The sequence below is a fragment of the Bubalus bubalis genome, chromosome X, assembly GCF_019923935.1.
Source record: "Bubalus bubalis isolate 160015118507 breed Murrah chromosome X, NDDB_SH_1, whole genome shotgun sequence".
NCBI lineage: Eukaryota > Metazoa > Chordata > Mammalia > Artiodactyla > Bovidae > Bubalus > Bubalus bubalis.
Genome location: NC_059181.1, coordinates 122098410 through 122120215, shown reverse-complemented (window position 1 = coordinate 122120215; position 21806 = coordinate 122098410). Strand labels below are relative to the sequence as shown.

Genomic DNA, 21806 nt, shown 5'->3' with positions numbered 1-21806 from the left:
CCTCCGTGTCTTTGAGGGTTCAGCTCAAGTCCTATCTCTTCCAGGAAGCCTCTCCCAACCTCTCCAGTCACTGCATACTCTCTGTCCACTGATGATCTGCTATCTATTTGACACTTCATCATCCACCACTTTGTAGTGTCCATTGGCAGTTTAATCTCCAGCTCTTACCTCTCTCCCATGCTCTAAATTCATCCTGCCAACCTGCTAGAAATCTTCAGAATGATAACCTGCTGGCACCTCCACTCAACATGTCCAAAACAACTCATCATCTTCCAGTACCAATCACCCATGCCCAACACACACACACACACATACACACACACACACACACACACACACACACAAAACCTCCTATCTTCTCTATTAAGGGAGTTCAGCATCTACCAAACATTTCCTATGTCTAAAGCACTACATTAGGCACTATGGACACAGAAAGATATACAAAGATGAATAATTTGCGTTTGATCTTGTCAGGATGAGCTGGGTACCTCTCTTCTGCTCACCATTCTCCCGACTACCTTGTATTTAGAACTGAGCATTTGATATGCTAGTAAGACCATCTCCTCACAAGACTATGAACACCACGAGGGCAAGAGGCATGCCTCAGGCTTCTGTGCCTCACTGGTTCCCTCATCATAGAACTGATATCCTACTTCTGGCAAATAAACCTTTGCTGCCCAGCTAGGTGGATGACACTGCATGCCCTTAAGGAGCTCACCATCAACCTGGACCCCTAGACTTGGCATTATGTTCACCTCTTCCCTTTCCTCATAGCTAATCATCAGCAAGCTTTCTTGATTCTGTTTTCACAGTATCTACTGCATCCATCACTTTCTATTCTTCTCCACGGTCATCAAAGTCGATTGCTGGGACCTCAGCAGTAGTCTTTACTGCTTTGCCCACATTCTCCTTGATTATCCCCACCACTTCCCTGCCATCCAGCCCCAACATCATCACTAGAAAGATTTCTCTAAGCCACATGCAATCCCCTGCTTACAGCTTGTCAGTGACAGCCTTCTTAAAGTAGCTCCAGCCACACCCCTTCTCTTCACTCACCTGACCCTCAACCCAAATCCTCCTACCACTCACTCCATGCTTCCCTGCTTTCCAGCTTTAACTTAGTAACTGCTTCTATCCTCTGCCCATCAGAAGCCTCTTTTCATCATTCAAGACCCAAGTCAAGTGCTTCTTTCCTCTTGCTGCTGCTGCTAAGTCACTTCAGTCGTGTCCGACTCTGTGCGACCCCATAGACAGCAGCCCACCAGGCTCCCCCATCTTTCCTCTTAGGTTACTGTTAATCAAATAATTTCTTTACTCTTCCAACAGCTTTGTATATATAACTTTGTGTGACTTTGTCCTAACCTGTCATGTACACACCTATCCTGACTACTAGACTGCAAAGTCCTTGGGGGCAGAGTCCATGAGGACAGATTATTACAACCCCCTCCCCACCAAGTGGGCTTCCCTGGTAGCTCAGTTGGTAAAAAGAATCCACCTGCAATGCAGGAGACCCCAGTTCAATTTCTGGGTCAGGAAGATCCCCTGGAGAAGGGATAGGCTATGCACTCCAGTATTCTTGGGCTTCCCTGGTGGCTCAGATGGTAAAGAATCCACCTGCAATGAGGGAGACCTGGGTTCAATCCCTGGGTTGGGAAGATCCCCTGGAGGTGGGCATGGAAACCCACTCTAGTATTCTTGCCCAGAGAATACTCATGGACGGAGGAGCCTGGTGGGCTACAGTCCGGGGTCGCAAAAAGTCAGACACAACTGAGTGGGTAAGTACAGCACAGCCCACCCAGTACCCAGGAAATAGTCAACGAACAAGCTGAACAGAATTGAATGACCTGTCGCACAACATTCATTCATTTTACAAATATTTACCGAGCCAAACCAACAGAAAAAACATCTCTGCCCTTGTGGCACTTATATGCTAATGGTAGAATACAGATAGTAAATGAAATAAATAAATAAATAAATATACACTGTTAGAAATAAATGGTTAAAAAAAAAAAACCTACAAAAGGGAAAGGGGACAAGAGTAGTGGGAACAGGGTCCAATTTCCCCCTGGGTGACCAGATAAGATGCTACTTCGAAGCCAACAAGGGAGCAAAGACCTGAAGTAGGTAAGGGTGGAGGGACAGCAGGTGAGGCAGGAACCTGTCTGGAACAGGCAACCAGGAGGCCCGCGTGGAAGTGGGACAAGTGACGGGGAGAGAGGTCAGAAAGAAGGTCAGAGGGGACACCAGAGGCCAAATCCTGGAGGCCATGTAGACTATTGGGATGACCTTGACCTTCACTGTTTTTGAGCTGGGAGCCATTATAGTACTCAAGTTACATTTTAAAAGGATCATTTTAAAAGTACCCTCTCTAATCATTTTAATAATGCTCAAGGTACATTTTAAAAGTACCCTCTGGCTACTGAGTTTAAATAACACTATAGGAGTGACAAGGACAGGGGCAGGGATGACAGTTAAGAAGCTATTGCAATAAACTAGGTGGGAAGTGGTCCATACTCTTGCAGTCCTAGGCTTTCCCTGATAGGCAGGCCTCCTGACCCCAGTTAGCCAGACCTATTCTTGACAGCTGGAAAAGAGTTTCTAAGGGTTAGGTTCCCAGGTGCTCAAACAAGAGCCAGGGCTTGCCAAGTGTATGCTTAACTGAGTTGTAAACCAAAGAGAGTTTAGGAAAAACTCAAAGAGAAGGGGTCCAAGACCAGGACAAACAGCTCAGGGTGGTTGGTTCACAAGGGAGGAGCCAGACTATATGCTACAAGGCATCTCAGTAAGGGACACTATAAGGAGTGCGGCGTGCTGTCTGTTCGCTACCTGCATCCTCTCAACAATGCTTGGGATTCCCAGGCCAGACCAGGAAGCAAGGGCTGTTCCTTTTACCTTTCTGATGAAGGCATTGAATCAGTGAACAAAGTTAGAGTGAATTTGTCAAATTATTTAGAGATTCTAACAATCAGATTATACACATTGAAAGATGTAAAAGGGGTAAAAATCGGCTGTGGAAATCATCAAAACCAACGAAATTCCAGCCAAAGCCCATGAAAATACTTCAGGGCTCAACAGAAACTCCTCGATTCCCAGTACTAAAAGATACTAAGACATTTACACACACACACACATAATTAGAAATCTGTTAGTAAATACTCATTCTATTAAAGGAAATGCTCCACCTTCACCTGATACACAACACAGAAAAGCGTGAAGCTAAATTTTAGCTCAAATACTTTAGGGAAAAGCTCCTAACAGTGGTTATCTGGAGGAGATGAGAGGGGAACTTTTATTATCTCCATTATCTATTTTGATAAGTTTTAACTTATAGTGAACCTATAATCTTATTAAATAATAGTATTAATTTTGAGGTATTAAAAAAGCAAAAAAAGACATCAACCAAAGGAAGAAATATACCAAGGAGCTAACTACTCAAAAGGAGCCCCTGGGTAAATAGTTTTGAAGCATGAAGAGCTATAATAATGTGAATAACTGAACCTTATTTTGTCTGTATTATGACATATTTTTATAATGCCAGAGATTTTTGTTGGTTTTGTAATATAAGCAAGATTTAGTTTCTTGAAGAATAAAAGGCAAGTAAGTTACCTAAGAAAGTTCTAGAATGATTACTGATGAGTGATTAGATTGCATTTCTCTGGGTATCATCATGAAAAAGGGTAAACGGTTAGCAGTGTACAATGACTTTCAGGGTAATCTTATTCAGAATCAAAGTGGCCAGACAGCTTCCTGCAGCCTTGTGATTGTTATTTCTCCTACATATCTCTGAGACATTTAGACTTAAGTTTGCTCAAAGAGCTTAGGGATAAAAAAGGAAGTGAGCACATGGCCTCTCTTATTATTGTATTCTGCCATCAGTGATTCTTGGAGTAGCAGGAAGGACTTTGTACATGGGCTACATGGGCTAGAATTAGTAGCAGAAAGGGACATAGTTAAGGTGGAACAGTTGTCTAAGCTTTGAATTCTTTTGCTTTTTTAGTTTTTTGCCGCCTTGATGTAATCTAAATACAACTTGGCTTCAAAATATCTAATCACAGATTTTTTTATCCCAGTTCTGTTCTAGTCTTTTTCACATATACCAGTACAAACAATTCTGTGAACCAATGAAAACTGCAAGATTTTCCGTCCAAAGACCAAGAACATAGAGGAGTCAGAGTCAAAAAAGCTTTGAAAAGATTGACTTACCACTGGATTTAATTTCTCGGACATAATTACTAGGGAACCAGCCGGTTCTCCCATTTAATGTGCCTTCCCACCAGCCTCCTTCTTCAACTCTAGTGACATAAATGATGTCCCCTTTACAGACAGACAGCTCGTCTTCATTAGTCTGCTTAAAGTTGAATCTTGCCTTTACTATCAACTGGTGACTTCCATTTTCCGTCATCTCCTGGAGAAATAAAAGTCACACCAGATTAGGTACTCATCTCAATGAGGCTGGGGCAGAAATTCTATGAATTTAGGCAAATAAAGTAGGGTGACCAAGGATAAAACCCCAGGTCTATCTCAGTCTTGAATCTTTAACTTAGGAATGGGCCTAACATAGGTAGGCCTTGCCAGGACGCAGGCGGTGAAAAGAAGGGGATTAATAAAGCCCTCAAAATTGTAGGCAAACTTTTGCATTTGTGAGAATGCGTATTTTGGAGGGGGTCATGCCTTCATCTCCTTGTCCCCCACCAGTTATCTAAAGATACTACTTTTATTTTTTTGGCCACACCACTCAGCTTGTGGGGATCTTAGTTTCCCAACCAAGAATCAAACCCAGGCTCCCTGCAATGGAAGCATGGAGTCTTAATCACTGGACTGCCAGGGAATTCCTGAAAGATACTTATTTAAATGAGCTAGGAAACAAAGTAGCTTAATAAACTATCCCACTCTGCCTGTACCCAACACCCAGACAAAGTCTTACATAATTACATGACCAAGATTAGGTACTAACCTCCTCTCATAAAATCTGCCTCCCACCTCCCAATTACTAAGAATATCTTAAATTGGCTAAGGCTTAGTCATATGCAAAGATCAAATATCCCATAGTTACCCAAGCCAGGAGCTCTTAACCTGTCACAGGTCCCTGAGAAGATGATAGCACAATGTGCCTTTACCCAAAACAGAGTCTAGTAAATTCAGAGAGAAGATTTTGCATACAATTTGAGAGGGCCCAAGGGGTATGGAACCTTACAGTGTTCATCAGCTTCTGAAAGGGATCTCTGATCTCAAAAGGTTAAGTGCTTTGGAAGTAATTAAAGTACTTTGGAACTAATAGCTCCTGATGGCTTAAAGCAAGTGGGTGGATTTTGACAAGGAATAAAGGTCTCAAAAGAGCAGAAGCTAGGGTGCTTCCTTCCAAAAGCTCCCATTAAGACCAAATGCAATGATAACTGAGCCATCCCAATACAGGAGCTCCTCTCAAGCTCAGTAGGAATGCAAAAAGAAAAAGAAAATGGCAGTGATGATGATGAGAGCAAGTAATATATATTGATTGCCTGCACTGTGCCAGGAGCTATTTAGTTCTCTAATAAGCTGGGGGCAGGGGGTGGGTGGTGGTGACGGGGAAATAACAGCAAACTTCCCTCCGGAAGTCGGACTAACAACTGACATTTGCATAGGGCTCTCAGTTGCTCAATTTTAGAAAGGGACGGGCTTCCCTGGTGGCTCAGACAGTCAAGAATCTGCCTGCAGTGCAGGAGACCTGGGTTTCAATCCCTGGGTCAGGAAGATCCCCTGGAGAAGGGAATGGCTACCCACTCCAGTAGAAAGGGATAGAACTTTGAGGCTTCAACCCTGACTTTCTGACTCTGTGGCCCACATGCCTTTGATGCGCTCCCTTGGGCCAGCCTGAATGGGGGTACGGTTCCAAATTCATTTTATCACAACACCCCAAACCAACAGGATGGTATCTCACCACCTATGGAGATGTAACCAAGATAGCCATCGAATTGTATGGATTTAAAAACAGGCCAGGGGAATTGGGGACCATACTTACCACTGGCTTTGACTGCCTTTGCAGTCCTGGAGCTGTGCTAGAAACTGCTCCCTGTGGGTTTGTCTGAGAACTATTAGCAGCGCTAAGAGAAGAGGAACGTCCACATGGCCTTTCTGAGAGCTGATCTGTGAAAAGAGGAAAAGGCACCGTAAAGAGAGCCCCTTGTGTCAGAAAAACGTCTCCAGCAAAATATTTTCTTTCACGGGACATTATCAAAGGCAATCTGACCAGACTTCTAACTGTTCCACGATGAACATGCTGAGCTTATTTTATCCCCCCCTCCCCTCCGTTGCAGTGGCCAACTTCTCTTTCTTAACCTTACTGGCCATTGTTCTCCAGTAGAATGAAAAACAGCGACACAACCACATTTTCTCTTAACCCATTTCTCTACAACACTTTGCTCCTGAACCCGTTGCAACAGTATGCCCTGTGATCCCCAGCAGAACTATATTGGGTACCAAACAGCTGTCTGTGGCTCTTATTACTTGGAAATATTTTAAATTTCTCGCTTTGTTTTTTGGCCCATAACTGAGTGGTTCTTTTCTTCCTCACATGGAGCAGTCTATGTGGCACATATAATGTCAAATCTCCCTTGTGCCTGGGGGATGGGAGAATGAGAATGAGAGAGAATGTATGTCTGGGAAAGATGCAGTCTTGATACTAGAATCTTTTTTTTTTTTTAAACTCAAACTCAAGAGTCTTTTCCTTGAAACCATGTGAAATTTGATCAGCCCAGCGCTGAGTTGGGTGTTTTCAGAATGCCCAGAGCATACTAAAGGGAGGAGTTGGCTTCCTGACAAATTCAAATGAGAGTTCTTTTCCTCTCCATTTATTTTTAAAAGATATAAACTGCAAAAGTCTAAAGCCCAAACATTCCCTAGGCGACAAGCTCAGTATCCAAGTAATTTCCTTGATGCTGTGGGTTTTAACTTTCACCTCCTTGTATTTTATAAATATCTGTGGCAAGGGAAGAGACTGTAAAACTTGCTAGGAGAGTTTGGCAAAGGAACATATAATTTGTATGGCATAATGTTAGAATTATACGATCCTCCCTGCCCAGAACTGGATAGTTGTCATGTGTGTTAAATATAGTTACTTGAATTAGCTGTACTTTCTGCTATACGCCTTGCAATAGCGCCAAAGCATTTTCTTCCAGAAAGCAAAAGAACAACTTCAGAGAAGTATTTTTACATTTATTGCTATTATATACAGCTCTTTTGACTAAAACTGTAATTACTTGATAGCTTCCTAGATGCCCCAGCCTCTTTGGCACTTGATTATGTTGTCTGTTCTTGTTCTTTAATTGTTTCATGTGGGTAAGTTGAGTCTCCCTAAATAGATGGTAATTTTCTCCAGGGCGGGGACCACATCTTACACTTCCTTTGTAGCACCTGGCAGTGCTGGGCACACAGCGTGTTGACTTTCCAGTGTTTTGAGCAGCAAGACCCAAGTTGGAGCATCGGGGCTCTAGAGTCAGTGAGATGTGGGTCTGAATCCCAGGTCTGCTGCTTACTTTCTACTCGAACCACTACAGGCCTGACTTTCCTCATCTGTAATATGGACCTACTACTGACACCTACTCCCAGGGTTGTTTCAAAGATTAAATGAGACTACCGATGGCTCTTAGGACGGCCATGACCCATGGTAAGGGCTCAACGCATGTTAACTATGGTTATTACTGCCCTGCTCTCAGTAAGATACTGTATCACAGAAGGAATGAAGCTATCCTTTAAGGTTATCATCATTTGGTTCACATGTACTAAGATTTATATTTATTTCATTCTGCCAATGTGATGGGTACTAAACATTTAAATAAATGATGTTCTTTTCTCTCACTATGAACCTGAGGTTTCATTTCCAGTGCAAGGTTACTGAAGGGTTCCTTAACATGGACAAAGACATACTGAAAACTATGAGAAAAAAAAAAATGTCTCTGGCGGGGAAAGGGAAGTAACGGCTGCATTTTGTAAACTTTATGAAAAAAGGAACTGATCTTTTTCCTTTTAATTTTCTGCCTTGTTATACTCAGGGGCCTATTCGATAGCTTTGAATGAAATTGTTTCTTGATTCTTATTATATTAAGGGCATTAGAAAAACATCTGTAATAGTTATGTTGAAATCCTAAAGTATGACGAATTAAAGCATCTGGCACCCATTGGGGTTCTTTTAAGGGGAAGAGAGCAATCTGTCCCAAGGGCACAGTTGTGGCCATAGTCGGATCCTAGAGGAATCAGAGACACGTGAACCCAAACATGTCACCCAGACCCCCCCACCCATCTCAAGCCCTACTTACCTTCTGTTGCTTTGTTGACAGCTAAAAGAGTGTTCAGAACCTTGGAGAAATTGACCCCTGCGTAAAGGTCATCAGGATCAAATATCTATGAGAAAGGAAATTGAAACTGTTAAGACGCTGTAAGTATTCAACTCAACAAACCGAACTATCAGAAGGCTACTTCCTCCAGCTCTCAGGGGAAAATAATGTAAAAGCCAAGACCCAAACCTCTGTATACCTTTGGGAAAAAATGAAAGCGGCAGCAAAGCCGCCTAATGACATGTGGCAGCCATCAGTGAGTCAGAGAGAAGCAGTAATGGGAAATGAGAACTATGTCGAGTGCAGCGCCCACCAGGAAATGCACAGACCTGCTCTTCTGACCTGAACCCATCAATACTCTCGGCCCAGTTACCGGAAACCCTGTGCTGGGTTACAGTCAGCGCCCATCACCTACTGAAGGAGGGGGAGCCCTTGTGACCCCCTTTCCTCAGTGCAGTTTATTCACTGTTCTCAGCCAGGCACCGTCAGCACTGCCTTCCTCTCTTCTGCCCATCCTCACTGCGGCCACCCACTGGGTCCCAACTTCACACTGCCCAAACTTCCTACCTAGGCCTGCCTCTTGCTCCCAGCCTCAGTGCCTAGTTTCTGCCGCTTGACCTTGCCCCTCTCAGCTCATCTTCATGGATCTGACCCTTGGCCACTCTGAACCTCTAGGTTCTTCCTGGCCTTAGGTAACTTTTCCGGATATGACCTCTGGCCTTCCTGGTATTGCTCAACTGCTGGCAGCGAAACATTGAAGAAATACAATATTTCACTTGGCCAGCTGCAATCATCATTCTGATATCCTCTGTCCCTAGGGAAGATACCAAGCAGTTACTGTTTTAAAGACAACTGTTCATTTAAAAATGTATTCAATATCTTGTAATAACCTATCATGGAAGTGAATCTGAAAAGGAATAGATCTATAGATGTATAAGTCAATCACTTTGCTGTACACCCAAAACATTGTAGATCAACTATACTTTAGTAAAAAAATAATTTCACAAATTTAAGAATAAAATTTCAAATGCATTCAATGTATTAAAGTGTATGGAGATGTCTTCTAGTCTCATAAATGTGTATTTAAAACTAGAAGTCTGCTCAAGGACAGGCTCAACCTATTAATCTGCCAGTCAATGATACAGATCTATATATGGTTTAGTGGCTAAGTCTTGTCTGACTCTTGTGACCCCATGGACTGTAGCCTGCCAGGTTCCTCTGTGCATGGGATTTCCCAAGCAAGAATACTGGAGTGGGTCGCCATTTCTTTCTCCAGGGGATCTTCCCAACCTAGGGATTGAACCCACATCTCCTTCATTGGCAGGCAGATTCTTTACCACCGAGCCACCTGGATTCCCAGATCTATATATATTATCTATTGTGCTGTGCCATGCTGTACTCAGTTGTATCTGACTCTTGCTACCCAATGGATTGTAGCCCACCACACTCCTCTGTCCATGGGATTTCCCAGGCAAGAATACTGGAGTGGGTTGCCATTTCCTTCTCCAGGGATCATCTCGACCCAGGGATTGAACCCACATCTCCTGCATTGGCAGGTGGATTCTTTACCACTAGCACCACTCTCCAATGCTTAACCAGATGCCCACTTTCTGGATGGAAATATACCTTAAAACAGTTTTTTCCAGGATGTCAAGAAGTTTGCATCCTTTTTTCCCCCAGTGTGGTGATGGAATAAAATGTACCTTTTCATGTGGGGCATGGTTGGTAATGAGCCTAAGATTCTGAAGGATCTGTCTTCCCTGATGGGAAGGTAGGGATATTTGTTCCATTTCTAATCTGCATGTTTTCTGGGAGCTATGTCAAGATCCAATTTTATCTTCTTTGTGTACATATTCTTTAAGACCGAAAATCTGTCTCTTGAGTGAAAATATATAGTATCCATTTTTCCCCCACATTTGGGAGGGAGGCCATCAGTGTAAACAATATATGCAAATGTGGGCCTCTTCTGAGACCCACAAGTCTTTAGTCATTTAATCAATGAATGTTTTGCATTCAAACTTAAAATGACTGACGAGCCCAATCGCATCTAAAAATGAGATTCTAATATACTTCTAGCAAAGGGGAGATGTCAATATTACTAAAGAGTTAAAGGACACTACAAATATGTTCCTGAATGCTACAATCTAAAATTCAAAGGTTTCCAGGAATAAATGGATAGGCATTCTGTTCTAGTTTGCCAAGACCTGAGTGAACAAGATGCAACAGACCCTAGAGACACTATCAAGTATCCCATGGGATTCCAGACTTACTGCATCTCCCTTAGAAGTGATATCAATGGGAAAGTGTTAATGACATGTATGCCAAAATGGTAACAAAGCAAAAAACTCCTAGTGGGAATGTGAGCATGTGTATGCACGTGGATGTGTGTATTGGGTAGATGTGGTGGAGATGAGTAGTGTCTAAAATAATAAATGGATGTAAATATCAGCAGAAAAAGGCCGAGAACTGTGATAAAAAACCTCCACCTTTCTTTTGAGGTTGCTCCTTACCAGGTTAATTGACCTCCTATAGGCGACCACACTGGCGATATTCACTTTATTAGTTGTTGTTTAGTCGCTCAGTCGTGTCCAACTCTTTGCAACCCCATGAACTGTAGCCTGCCAAGCTCCTCTGTCCATGGGATTTTCCAGGCAAGAATACTGGAGTGGGGTGCCATTTCCTTCTCCAGGGGATCTTCCCGACCCAGGGATCGAACCCACATCTTCTGCATTGGCAGGCGGAGTCTTTACCACTGAGCCACTAGGGAAGCCCACTTGTGTTGGTACTTGGCTGAATTTGAGAATAAAGACATTGATCAGAAAATGAAACATGCATCAGCAAGAGGCACTGCATCTGCTTGAGGGAAGTTGCCTGCACTATACACAGTTCCCTTTTTTAGAAAACCTCAATACACTAGAATTTACCCACAGATGCTGTTCTGAAGCACTCGGAACTACATAGGAAGAAGTTGGAAGGGGCCTCTCAGGACTAGTAGAGAAGGCAAAGCCTGAGGGTTATGATTTCTGAGCCAATGGAAAGTTAGACAGAACCATGTCACCCTCCACTGCACCGCACCCTCACGAGCATCACATGGAATAATACTGAACATTCCATCCCAGACCTTCTTCCTCACTCTTGAGATTGGTCACCTACTAAAATGGAAATACTGTCTATAGAAAGTGCAATACTTTCAGCTGCTATCAGTCTTTTACACCTTAGTGGAAATGAGAGGTGTGAGACCAAGTTTAGAGATGATGATGTGGAGAAAAACTAAGGGCACTGGCACCCAACTGGGAAAAAGCAAGGGAGACTCCCCCACCATGGAGAGGGTATGAGGTAAGCAGACTCCAATACAAGTCACTTGCCTAGGATTAATACCAATCATTTACATGTACAAAATAGACAACCAATTCCCCTTTTCTATCTCCAAAGCACTGGGATGGTGAAAAGGTAATGCAAATTTGTTCTCAGATGCTATATGCGATTTCCCAATACAATGGCCGGATGACATGCATCTCTGGCTTCTCTATGCAAGCTTCACGCACCTGTTTAGTGTCTCTGGTATGAAACTGAGCTTCAGATTAGCTGAACTTTTTTTTTTAATTTTTTTTTTGGTCCACACGTTGCAGCATGTGGGATCTTAGCTCCCCGACCAGGGACTGAACCTGTGTCCCCTGCACTGGAAGCATGGAGTCTTAACCACTGGACCACCAGGGAAGTCCCTAGCTGAACTTTCTTGATACTTATTTTGGTGCAGAAATTAGCTGCTTAGTTCCAGTTGGATCTGTAAAGGTCGGATGAACAGCAGGATTCCCTGCCTCCATTCACCACTACTGTGAGGCAGACAGGAAAGAAAAGATTGCTTCTTGGACTACAGCTCAATGGCTTCAAGGTCCTGGGCCTGCCATGGAATGAGGCAAGGTTCAAGAATAACAACAACAGAAAAACATTTACTCTACACTGGGTAAGCAATGGAGAGACAGGGAGTAAAGTTCATTAAAGATTTTAAGTATTTACATAGAGCCAGCCTAAGGTCTAATCCTACATCAGCAGCTGAAATCAGACAAGGCCTTTCATTTTTAAATGTTTCCCCACATTTTTCCATTTTGGATATCCACAATGACAGCAAAACCTATTTTCCATCCACTAAATACCAGGTGTTAATTCTGAACCATTGGGGATCTGCCAATATAAGCTGCACAGAAGTTAATATTTATATGGCTTTACAAATAGATCCTTTTTGGAGGAGTTTTCAGTTTCAACATGTATGCTATTTTATGACATCCTCCCTACACTGACAAAAGTAAGGAAGTGCAGAAGACACTCCCCCAAACATTTGGTAATCTTACTGCTACAATTTCCTGATTTACTGAGCCCTTGCTATGTGCTATGGGCTGACACCATCCATTCATTGCCCTTGATTCTCCCAGCAAGCCTGTATAATCTGGGTACAGTTATTTTCCCCATTTTATAGATAAGTAAATGGTGACTCAAAGTAAGTAGTTAAGTCACAAAGCAAGAATGTGATGGAATCAATAAAAATATACAAGAAAGTGCTCTGAGGAGCATTTTAGCCCTGTATGCATACCCGAAGTTTTATGTGTGTGTGTTAGTTGCTCAGTCATGCCCCGACTCTTTGCGACCCCACGGACTGTAGCCCACCAGGCTCCTCTGCCCATGGGATTCTCCAGGCAAGAATACTGGAGTGGGTTGCCATTTGCTTTCTCCAGGGGATCTTCCTGACCCAGGGATCGAACCCAGGTTTCCTGCATCACAGATAGCCCCCTTACCATCTGAGCCACCATGTTTTCCTGACATAAAAAGATGAGAACGAAATCTGTGAGTTTGTACATGAAAAGAAATCCCTTGCTGCTGTCAATACAAGGAGTACCTTTACCACCTGCAGCAAGTTGGTTACAACCTCTAAGACAACTTAGTTCAACTAATTGTGACAAAGAGAAACTCACCTGTATGAGAAGACTGTCTCTGCAGGGGTTTGCCTAACTCCTGTGTTGTCTTTCTCATTTCAGGGGGCAGCCCTGACCCAGCAGGCACCTCGTCGTGTTTGCCAGAAGGGGTTCAGGGCTGCACTAAGTCACTCCTGTTTGTTGGTCTGGTTCCATCGTCCATATACGTTAAGTGTTGGCTGACGGGGTGTGGGTTGGGGATCTGGCCCATGGTTACAGGACCAAGTGAAACCATTCCTCAGCATCATACTCTAAGCATCTGCGTTAACCAGTCATAGCCCCAGCCACATCCTCGTTAAGACAAGAAGCCATACCACAAACCAGTTCAGAACTAGGTGATGCCTCTAATGCCATGTGGCTTCAGTACCACTCAGTGCATTTCATTTAAAGCTAATTCAGGGTTTGAGAGGATCACAATAGACTCCATCACTCAACTATTAAAGCCTAATCAACTGCAAAGCAAGTGATTCAGTGAGACCACATGGATATAGCTTATGTTTCTAGCCCATTTAAGAAAAAAAAAAACAAACTTTTTTCAAATATTTTAGGAACATTCCATCTCTTCCTTGTTCTCCTTGTTCTTATTGAATAAGATCTTAAATTAACTTAGACCATCTTGAATCACATTCTCTAATCCTCACAGCTGAGCACGCTGCCTCTGTTAACCCCTGAACTTTGGAGGAAATGTCATTACATCGTGCGACAGAGCAAGCAAATCTGAGCTGCTTAGTCATATTTCACTGGGCGGCAGTGCTCCTGGCTTTGTAGACATGACCTGGGATGCTTCCACCCAGCTCCTCCTAAAAGCAGTCACCCAGTCCGCAACAAATAATCCTCTCATCTCAGAAACTGGACCCACTTCGACACTGGTATTCCACTTACTAGAATACAGGAGTTAGCATTTATACTCTGCTTGGTTTTAAATGATAACTCTTCCAATTTGATATGGTGCAAAGCCTGCTCGCTACTTCTCTCCCTTATTTCCTTCCTTTCTCTACACTTCAGCCATTTAGAGAACAAGGTCTGACTTATGCACGTAGCTGCAATAACATCGGTGTACTAAAAAGAGCACGGACATGAGGGTCAGGAAACCTTGACTCTAATCCAAGATTTGTCACTGTGGGGCAGTTGTGAGGACTCAAGAAAAGCAACACTACTTTCTTTGTGTCTCTGTTTCCCATCTGGATGGTGAGAGATGTCTTTGACCAAAGGAGCGCAGTAAAAGGCCTGCTGATTCATCCTCTGAACAGGGGCTCCCAAAGGCAGTATCTTGGCTGGGTCCCCAAGGTCCAGAATCTGGCCTTCAAATCTCAAGGCTCTTGAAAATAGACTCACATTAACCACGTTCACAAAAGGCTAATACATAAAGCGGAAAGCCAATGTACTAATTTTTCAAAAAAATGAACCATTAAGAGGATTGGATCCTTCCATTTTATGGTCTAGATCACTCTCTCCCAACAGAGAAATCTACATGGTAAGCCAAATTACAATCAGAAATTTGTTGGATAATACAGAATTAGAGCAAAGGGAGTCTGGAGTATCGCAGCCTAACATAATTATTACCTGTTTACAGCTGATTTTTTTTTTCAAAATGTCATTTTTAAATGGCTTATTTATAAATTCTGGCTCTATCTTCCTGCCAGTGCCTCATGGGACTTGTGTTGCAATTGGGGATGGCTTTGACCATCTATGTCCTTTTGTTTCTGTGAATTTATACAGAGTTACTTTAGATAACTAATATAGGCTTCTTGATGACTTGGACCTCATGATATCCAGAGCCAGGAAGTCCAGCTTCACAGAGCTCCTGTAAAATGAGCAAAGGTCTGAGCAAAATTGTTACTGCTCACGCCTCATCTTGAAATCCCCAAATCCACTTCCAGATGGCTTCCTCAGCATCACTGACATCACCACATCCAACTTTATGATCTCCATTCTTCCTTGTGAGCACATGTTTACGGCAAAAACCACTTTCTCCACGACAGAAATTTATCTTCAGTTGAGTAGCAAGTGTTCAGGAAAGAAGCAAAGGAATGAGGAATGATATGGGCATCCTGGTGGGAACAGTGCCAAGATTAAAAAGAGAAAGAGAGAGGACAATTGGCTTTGGATAATCTCACCAAAAAGAGAGTAGATGTGAAGGAAAGGAAAAGACGAAATCTCTCTTATCAATAGCACTTGCCAAGCCAAGGAGGGAAGCCGAAGACCTAGAACCAGCTGCCACCCAGCCAGATGGCCACTGTGGCCCACCTCCCGCCCCCCAGCTTCCTCCTGTGCCCCCGTCACTAGAGTCATACAAGCTGCCAGTTTTGAGGGGTGGGGCGGACAGACACGGGATGCCCCAGCTGCTGGAGCATCTGTGCACCAGAGCTGGGGGTGTCCTCCCTGAGCCCCAAGTCCCCACCCCTTCAGAGAAGGTGACTTATTTCTTAGTCTTGCAGATTGGAACAAGGAACATGTTTTCCCAGAGATACAGCGTCATTCCCGCCACTTAGTCACCGTGACATCTGTAATTCAGTCACATTAGTTATTAAACAAGCCGCTGTGGGCCAGCCAGAAAACAGTCACCGTGTAGCACCATATTTCTATGGGAAAATGTGCTGTGTTCCTTACAATAACTTAAAAACAAACTTGGAAAATCCATTTTTATACTGAAAAATGCCTGAACACGGGGTCCCAAATCAACATCCTCATCCTTTATACTTCTTCCTTGTCCTTTCATGTAAGGATAAATTTAAAAAGATAAAAAACACCCTAGATATTCCAGGTACTATTTCTTTTAGAACTCCCCATGATGAATCCAGCCATAGGTATAAAGACCACGAGAAGAGGCTAGGAAAGTCTAAGAGCCGAGAGCTCCTGCTGGTTTAATTGTCCAGGCAGTGAAGGAGGGGACTCTCCTGTGAAAACAGGGTTCCCAAAGCCCCTGCTTTCTATGATTTAGGGTCAGAGCCTGAAAACCTAGTAGAAGCAACTGCTTTGCGACAAATTCCATACACAGGAGAGACTAGTGTTACATGTTGTTGCTCAGTCGTTCAGTTGCACCCAACTCTTTGCAACCCCATGGACTGCAGCACGCCAAGCTTATATCAATAAATCATCACTCACTGGTGAACTGGTAAGGTGGACTATCAGAGAAACTTAAATAAGTCCCATGAAACCAGTTTTTTAAAACATCTTCATGTCTGGGCATTGGGGAAGGATGGACTGAGAGTTTGGGATTAGCAGATGCAAACGATTACTTATAGAATGGATAAACAACCAGGTCCTCTCTCGTCCCCTTCTCCTCTTGCCTTCAATCTTTCCCAGCATCAGGGTCTTTTCAAATAAGTCAGTTCTTCGCATCAGGTGGCCAAAGTATTGGAGCTTCAGCTTCAGCATCAGTACCTCCAATGAATATTTAGGACTGATTTCCTTTAGAATTGACTGGTTGGATCTCCTTGCAGTCCAAGGGATTCTCAGGAGTCTTCTTCAACACCACAGTTTGAAAGTATCAGTTCTTTGGCGCTCAGCCTTCTTTATGGTCCAACTCTCACACCTGTACATGACTACTGGAAAAACTGTAGCTTTGACTAGATGGACATTTGTGGGCAAAGTAATGTCTCTGCTTTTTAATATGCTGTCTACGTTGGTCATAGCTTTCTTCCAAGGAGCAAGGGTTTTTTAATTTCATGGCTGCAGTCACCACCTGCAGTGATTTTGGAGCCCAAGAAAGCCTGTCACTGTTTCCATTGTTTGCCCATCTATTTGCCATGAAGTGACAGGACCAGATGCCATGATCTTAGTTTTTTGAATATTGAGTTTTAAGCCAGCTTTTTCAATCTCCTCTTTCACCTTCATCAAGAGGCTTTTTAGTTCCTCTTCACTTTCTGCCACAAGGGTGGGGTCATCTGCATATCTAAGGTTATTGATATTTCTCCCAGCAATCTTGATTCCAGCTTGTGCTTCATCTAGTCAGGCATTTTGCATGATGTACTCTGCATATAAGTCAAATAAGCAGGGTGACAATATACAGCCTTTACGAGCACAAAGCTGAGGGAGGGAGGTGGGCAATGAACACAGTAGTCCCCCCTCCAGCAGTCTCATCCACTGCCTTCCTTAAAGTCCTCCACCCTCATGCCTCTCTTTCTTCTTGCTGTCTGCATAGATGGCACATACATAAGCTCTCAGTCAACTCCAGTGTAATACTCTCTACTTATTCTGCAGGGTTTAAGATTAGCCCTGGCTTTCCCATTGGAAAGCCAACTCTTTGCAGCACAGTGTCCCCCAGCCCTGGTCCAGCATTCAATACATATGAGACACTCAATAAACCACCATTCACTGGTGGATTGGTAGGGTGGACTATCAGAAAAACTGAAATAAGCCCCATGAAGCCAGGTTTTTTAAAACATTTTCATATCTGGGTGTGGAGGAGGGATGGACTGGGAGTTTGGGATTAGCAGATGCAAACTATTACTTATAGAATGGATAAACAACCAGGTCCTACTGTATAGCACAAGAAAGTATATTTGATATCCTGGGACAAACCATAAAGGAAAAGAATATAAAAAATGTATAACTGAATCACTTTGCTGTACAGCAGAAATTAACATAACATTGTAATCAACTATACTGCAATAGTATTAAAAACTTTTTTCATCTCTGGATCCTCAGTGTCTAGAAGAGTATCACATAGTAGGTGTTCAATAACTGTTTGATGAATTACAGTTTAGAAGCTTTCACCAATTGGTGATTAATTATAATTGAGGAAAAGGCATTGTCAAGATCACAAGTAAAGGCAAAAAGAAATATGATTAGCAAAGAAAAAGAATCCATTTCCATATGACTTTTCAGGAAACATCTGTTATCTAAACTAACACACACCTGTGCCTGTCCCCAAACTGAAGCCCAGTGACTGTGAGGTGACTAAAGATGCTTCTAACTCCACGGTGATGGATTTCAGTGACTCATGTGCCCATGCAATTTCTGGCTTGTCTCGGGTGGTACAAATCTCCTCCCAAAGCACCATGATGTGGGCACTATAGAGAAGGGATGCTGGAAAGAACTGTGAGATGTTACTGTTTGGCTGGCTGGGTTATCTTTTTTTTTTTTTTTTTTTGAACAGTCTATTGTAAAACAGCTTAAAAGACAGCCACTACGAGCCACATTAACCTGTTTATCCCTTGCCTTAAAACAGAGTCCAAATCCCAGCAGGGCACAGTGGGACATGACAAAATACGGCAAAGTAACCCAGGAGAAGGAAGAAGCGGTGACAGGCAATTGGCAAGACTACAAATCACACGCCTGAAGTCCCTCTCACACCAGCTAATCTGGGTGGGAAGGATGTTGTGCCAAAGTTTCTCCCATTTTCTTTCTTTCTTTTGAGATCACCTTCAACAATTCATTTGGCAAAGACTTTTGGCATACTGTGCTTACTTCTCTATGTGAGTCACTTTTTCAAAATTATGCCCTTTTCAGAGATGCCCATCGAGGCCTAACAGACATCAATCAACCAATTAATGAATAAGTTAATTAATTTTCCTCCATCTAACCCCAAACAAGATCTGTGCCTAGGAAACCATCCAAACATAGGAAAGTGGGCATTCAGGAGCTCAGACATCCAAGCCAGCATGAACAGTGCTTTCTGTTAAAAGTCACATCTCTCAGCCTAAGCTAACCTTGCCTATGACTGCCTACAAGATCAAGTCCACACTCTTCAAGCCAGCATTCAAAGTGCTTCTCAAGCTGGTCTCACCACTAGCAAGTGCGTCATTTCTTACCGTCACCTCTATGTATGCCCCAGAATCCTTTGCTTCCTTCACTGTGCCGCTCTCTGCTAGGCACCCTTCTCTTTATGAACAAGCTCCCTCAATCATCTGAATTGTAGTGGATCTTCGGGGCCCATCCTCCATCAGTCTCCTCCATAGGGTCTTCCTCCAACACTCTAACTTAGTACCCAATGCACTTCTCTTTCCACTCTGTATTATGCTCTAGACTCTGGCAGCATGGCTACCTAGCCAGACATCCACTGCAAAACTCCATGACTATTTCCCGTACACATGCTGCCTTTTTCCACAATGCTCAGCACTTGCCACACAGACGATCCACAAACATTTGCTGACTATTCCTCTTTTCTTTCAACCTAAAATTTAAGTGGCTATTTCTTCCACCAGAAACACCTGTCCTTTGGGCCTACCTTCTCCAGAAGGAAAGACAGGGGGAGGTCATTTTTTTTCCTCATAGAACTTGTTAAATCAGGGCTCATATATTTTCCATCACATGGGAAGACAGATGTTTGTTTTTGAAGAATATGATTGAGAGAAGAAAAGAATGCTGATAAAGTATTTACCTCACCCAAAGGAAGTGCAGTTACTGCCTGGGACCACTTTGGAGAATCAAAGTTAAGAGTCCTGGATATGCAAATCTCACACTTGAAATTGTAGTGAAATTGACAGAGTTTCGGTAACACAAGGAATAAGAAGTGACCTGAGGACAGGAAAGGCAGAGAAAGTCTTCCATATGACACTGTGTGACCTAATCTCTCATGTTTTTCTTTTTCTTTTTTTTTTTTAACTTTTAAAAACATGAAACAGGTGCTCCAGCTTGGTATAAAGAAACTGAGTAATACTGACTAGGAGAGACCCAGTTTTCCTGTTAGCCTTATTTTCATCCACTAAAGAGTCACTTCAATAAATAAAGTCAGCTCTTGATAATCTACATATAGGCTGTTAGATATTCAAGCTATCTAAAATTAATTCTTAACAATTCATCCACTCATTACCCATTCAACAAATATTTACTGAACACCTGGTATATGCCAAGCACTAATGCATAAATTTGTTTTAAGATAAGAAATAAAACAGATGCTATATGAAATCTATCAAAAAAAAAAAAAGTCCCTACAAGTATACACCAACTGTCAAACATTATTTTTCATTCTGTTCTCTTTCCTTGAACGTGATTTTTTAATCCCCAATCAAGATTTCCCCCAATCCATTCCCAAATACCAGCATATCTTCAAAGAATGCAAGCGGGTTATTTCACAGTAAAAATGCTGATTTACACTATCACAACACACATTTCTCCAAAGAAGTGGTTAAATTTCTTTGGTTAGTAAAATACCGAATTCTCTTGGTTTGCATACATTTCTCAGAAATCATTGGTAAGTAGCCCCAGTTTGCTGGAAACCTAGCCATGAAGAACAGACAAGTTATTAATACAAGACAGAATGTTCCTCAGTGTTGAGGGACTGCTTCACAGGGCCAGCTCTTCATAAAAGCTGTTCACAGCTTGACCCCTTAAAGATGCCTCTTAAAGTAATGCCTGTGCTTCCAAAGGGAGGGAAACCTGCATGTTTTGTCTAGGATGAGACAACCAAGTCCTTATCACACTTTCACTCTCTGCTTTGCAAACTGCTGCACTTCATCTCACCTTAATTTAATTCTTTCTCTTCCCCATTGCCCTATTCAATCCCTCAGTTGACATGTCTGATCTCTGTAATAAAATTCAAGTCCCTAAGAAAGTATAAAGCTGGGATTTTACTCTATTTCTCTAAGCAGAACTTAATTAGGAAGGTAAATCTTCTGCCAAGAAGTCAAATAAAAATGACATGTGACTAGATGTCATCTGAAGCCACACAGCCCTCTGTGTGGTAGGGTCCAGTTTGCCAGGGTCTGACAAAGCCGGGAGCTAATTAGACAGACGTCTGGTGTTGTAAGTCTTTCTTCCAGATGACAACAGAGGAAGTGGCAAGGTCAATGTTGAAATGTAGATAAGGAGCAGCCTTCTGGGCTAAGTGGACATACACCTCCTCTAAAAATGGAGGTAAGCAAAGGCCCTAAGCAATCGGCCAGACCTTGGACTTGCCTTTGGTGCTAACCCCAGCGTCATCACCAGTGGCTCTGCCTACCTTATGCTGTGTTGGCAGTGTCCTCACCTCTCAGACTGATCCTCGGGGGGTCGCCTCAGTGATAGCATACGAGCAAATTAGAGTGGGGCTGGAGCAGGGGAGAACTGGCCAAGATTGTGTGGTCTTAATAAAGGCCTGTATTGTGCTCTGTTGCCCCCAGAAACAGCCTGGATTCAAATCAACATTAAAACCAAATTACAGTTGAGTTCGATTTAATTCCAACAAAATGCCTTCCTTTTGGTATTATCAGCACACATTCAATTCAATTCAGAAACTATATGTTTCCTTTTTAAGTATTACATACCATGGGGGGTTTTGTTTGTTTTTGTTTTTTGTATAGAGGCAACCGATTATTTTTCCCCCTCAACTGTGCCCAATTCAACAGGTTTATTACTTATTTCCTGGGAGCAAGGGGGAAAGCTTTTGTCAGTCATCACCAAAAACAAAAAAACATTTGTTGAATTGTTTAATTCAACTAAAACAAGAAGCAAACTGCTCTGGAGTGGATTTTTAAATTTCAAGCTATAGTAATTATAAAACGAATATCAATACCTTTGTTTTAAAAGACACACCTACTATTTTATCCAGGTAAACATGAGAAACTGAAAATATCCTTTTAAACATTCTCCTGTTTATGCATAGACT

The 21806-nt window shown here is 42.6% G+C and overlaps 1 protein-coding gene across 11 annotated transcripts in view; it reads right to left on the bottom strand.

The window, feature by feature from the left end:
* Nucleotides 1–21806, bottom strand: part of ARHGEF6 (Rac/Cdc42 guanine nucleotide exchange factor 6) — a 116559-nt gene that overhangs the window by 76892 nt on the left and 17861 nt on the right. For 10 of the 11 annotated variants that reach the window (XM_044937218.1, XM_044937219.1, XM_025276678.2 and 7 more), the window contains 3 exons: nt 8292–8376; nt 5999–6123; nt 4204–4405 (listed from right to left, as the gene is read on the bottom strand). In XM_044937218.1, the coding sequence (XP_044793153.1) occupies nt 4204–4405; nt 5999–6123; nt 8292–8376 (412 nt within the window). Of the gene's footprint in view, nt 1–4203; nt 4406–5998; nt 6124–8291; nt 8377–8876; nt 9093–21806 lie in introns of those variants that run through there. The other variant, XM_025276682.3, reaches the window with a different exon arrangement.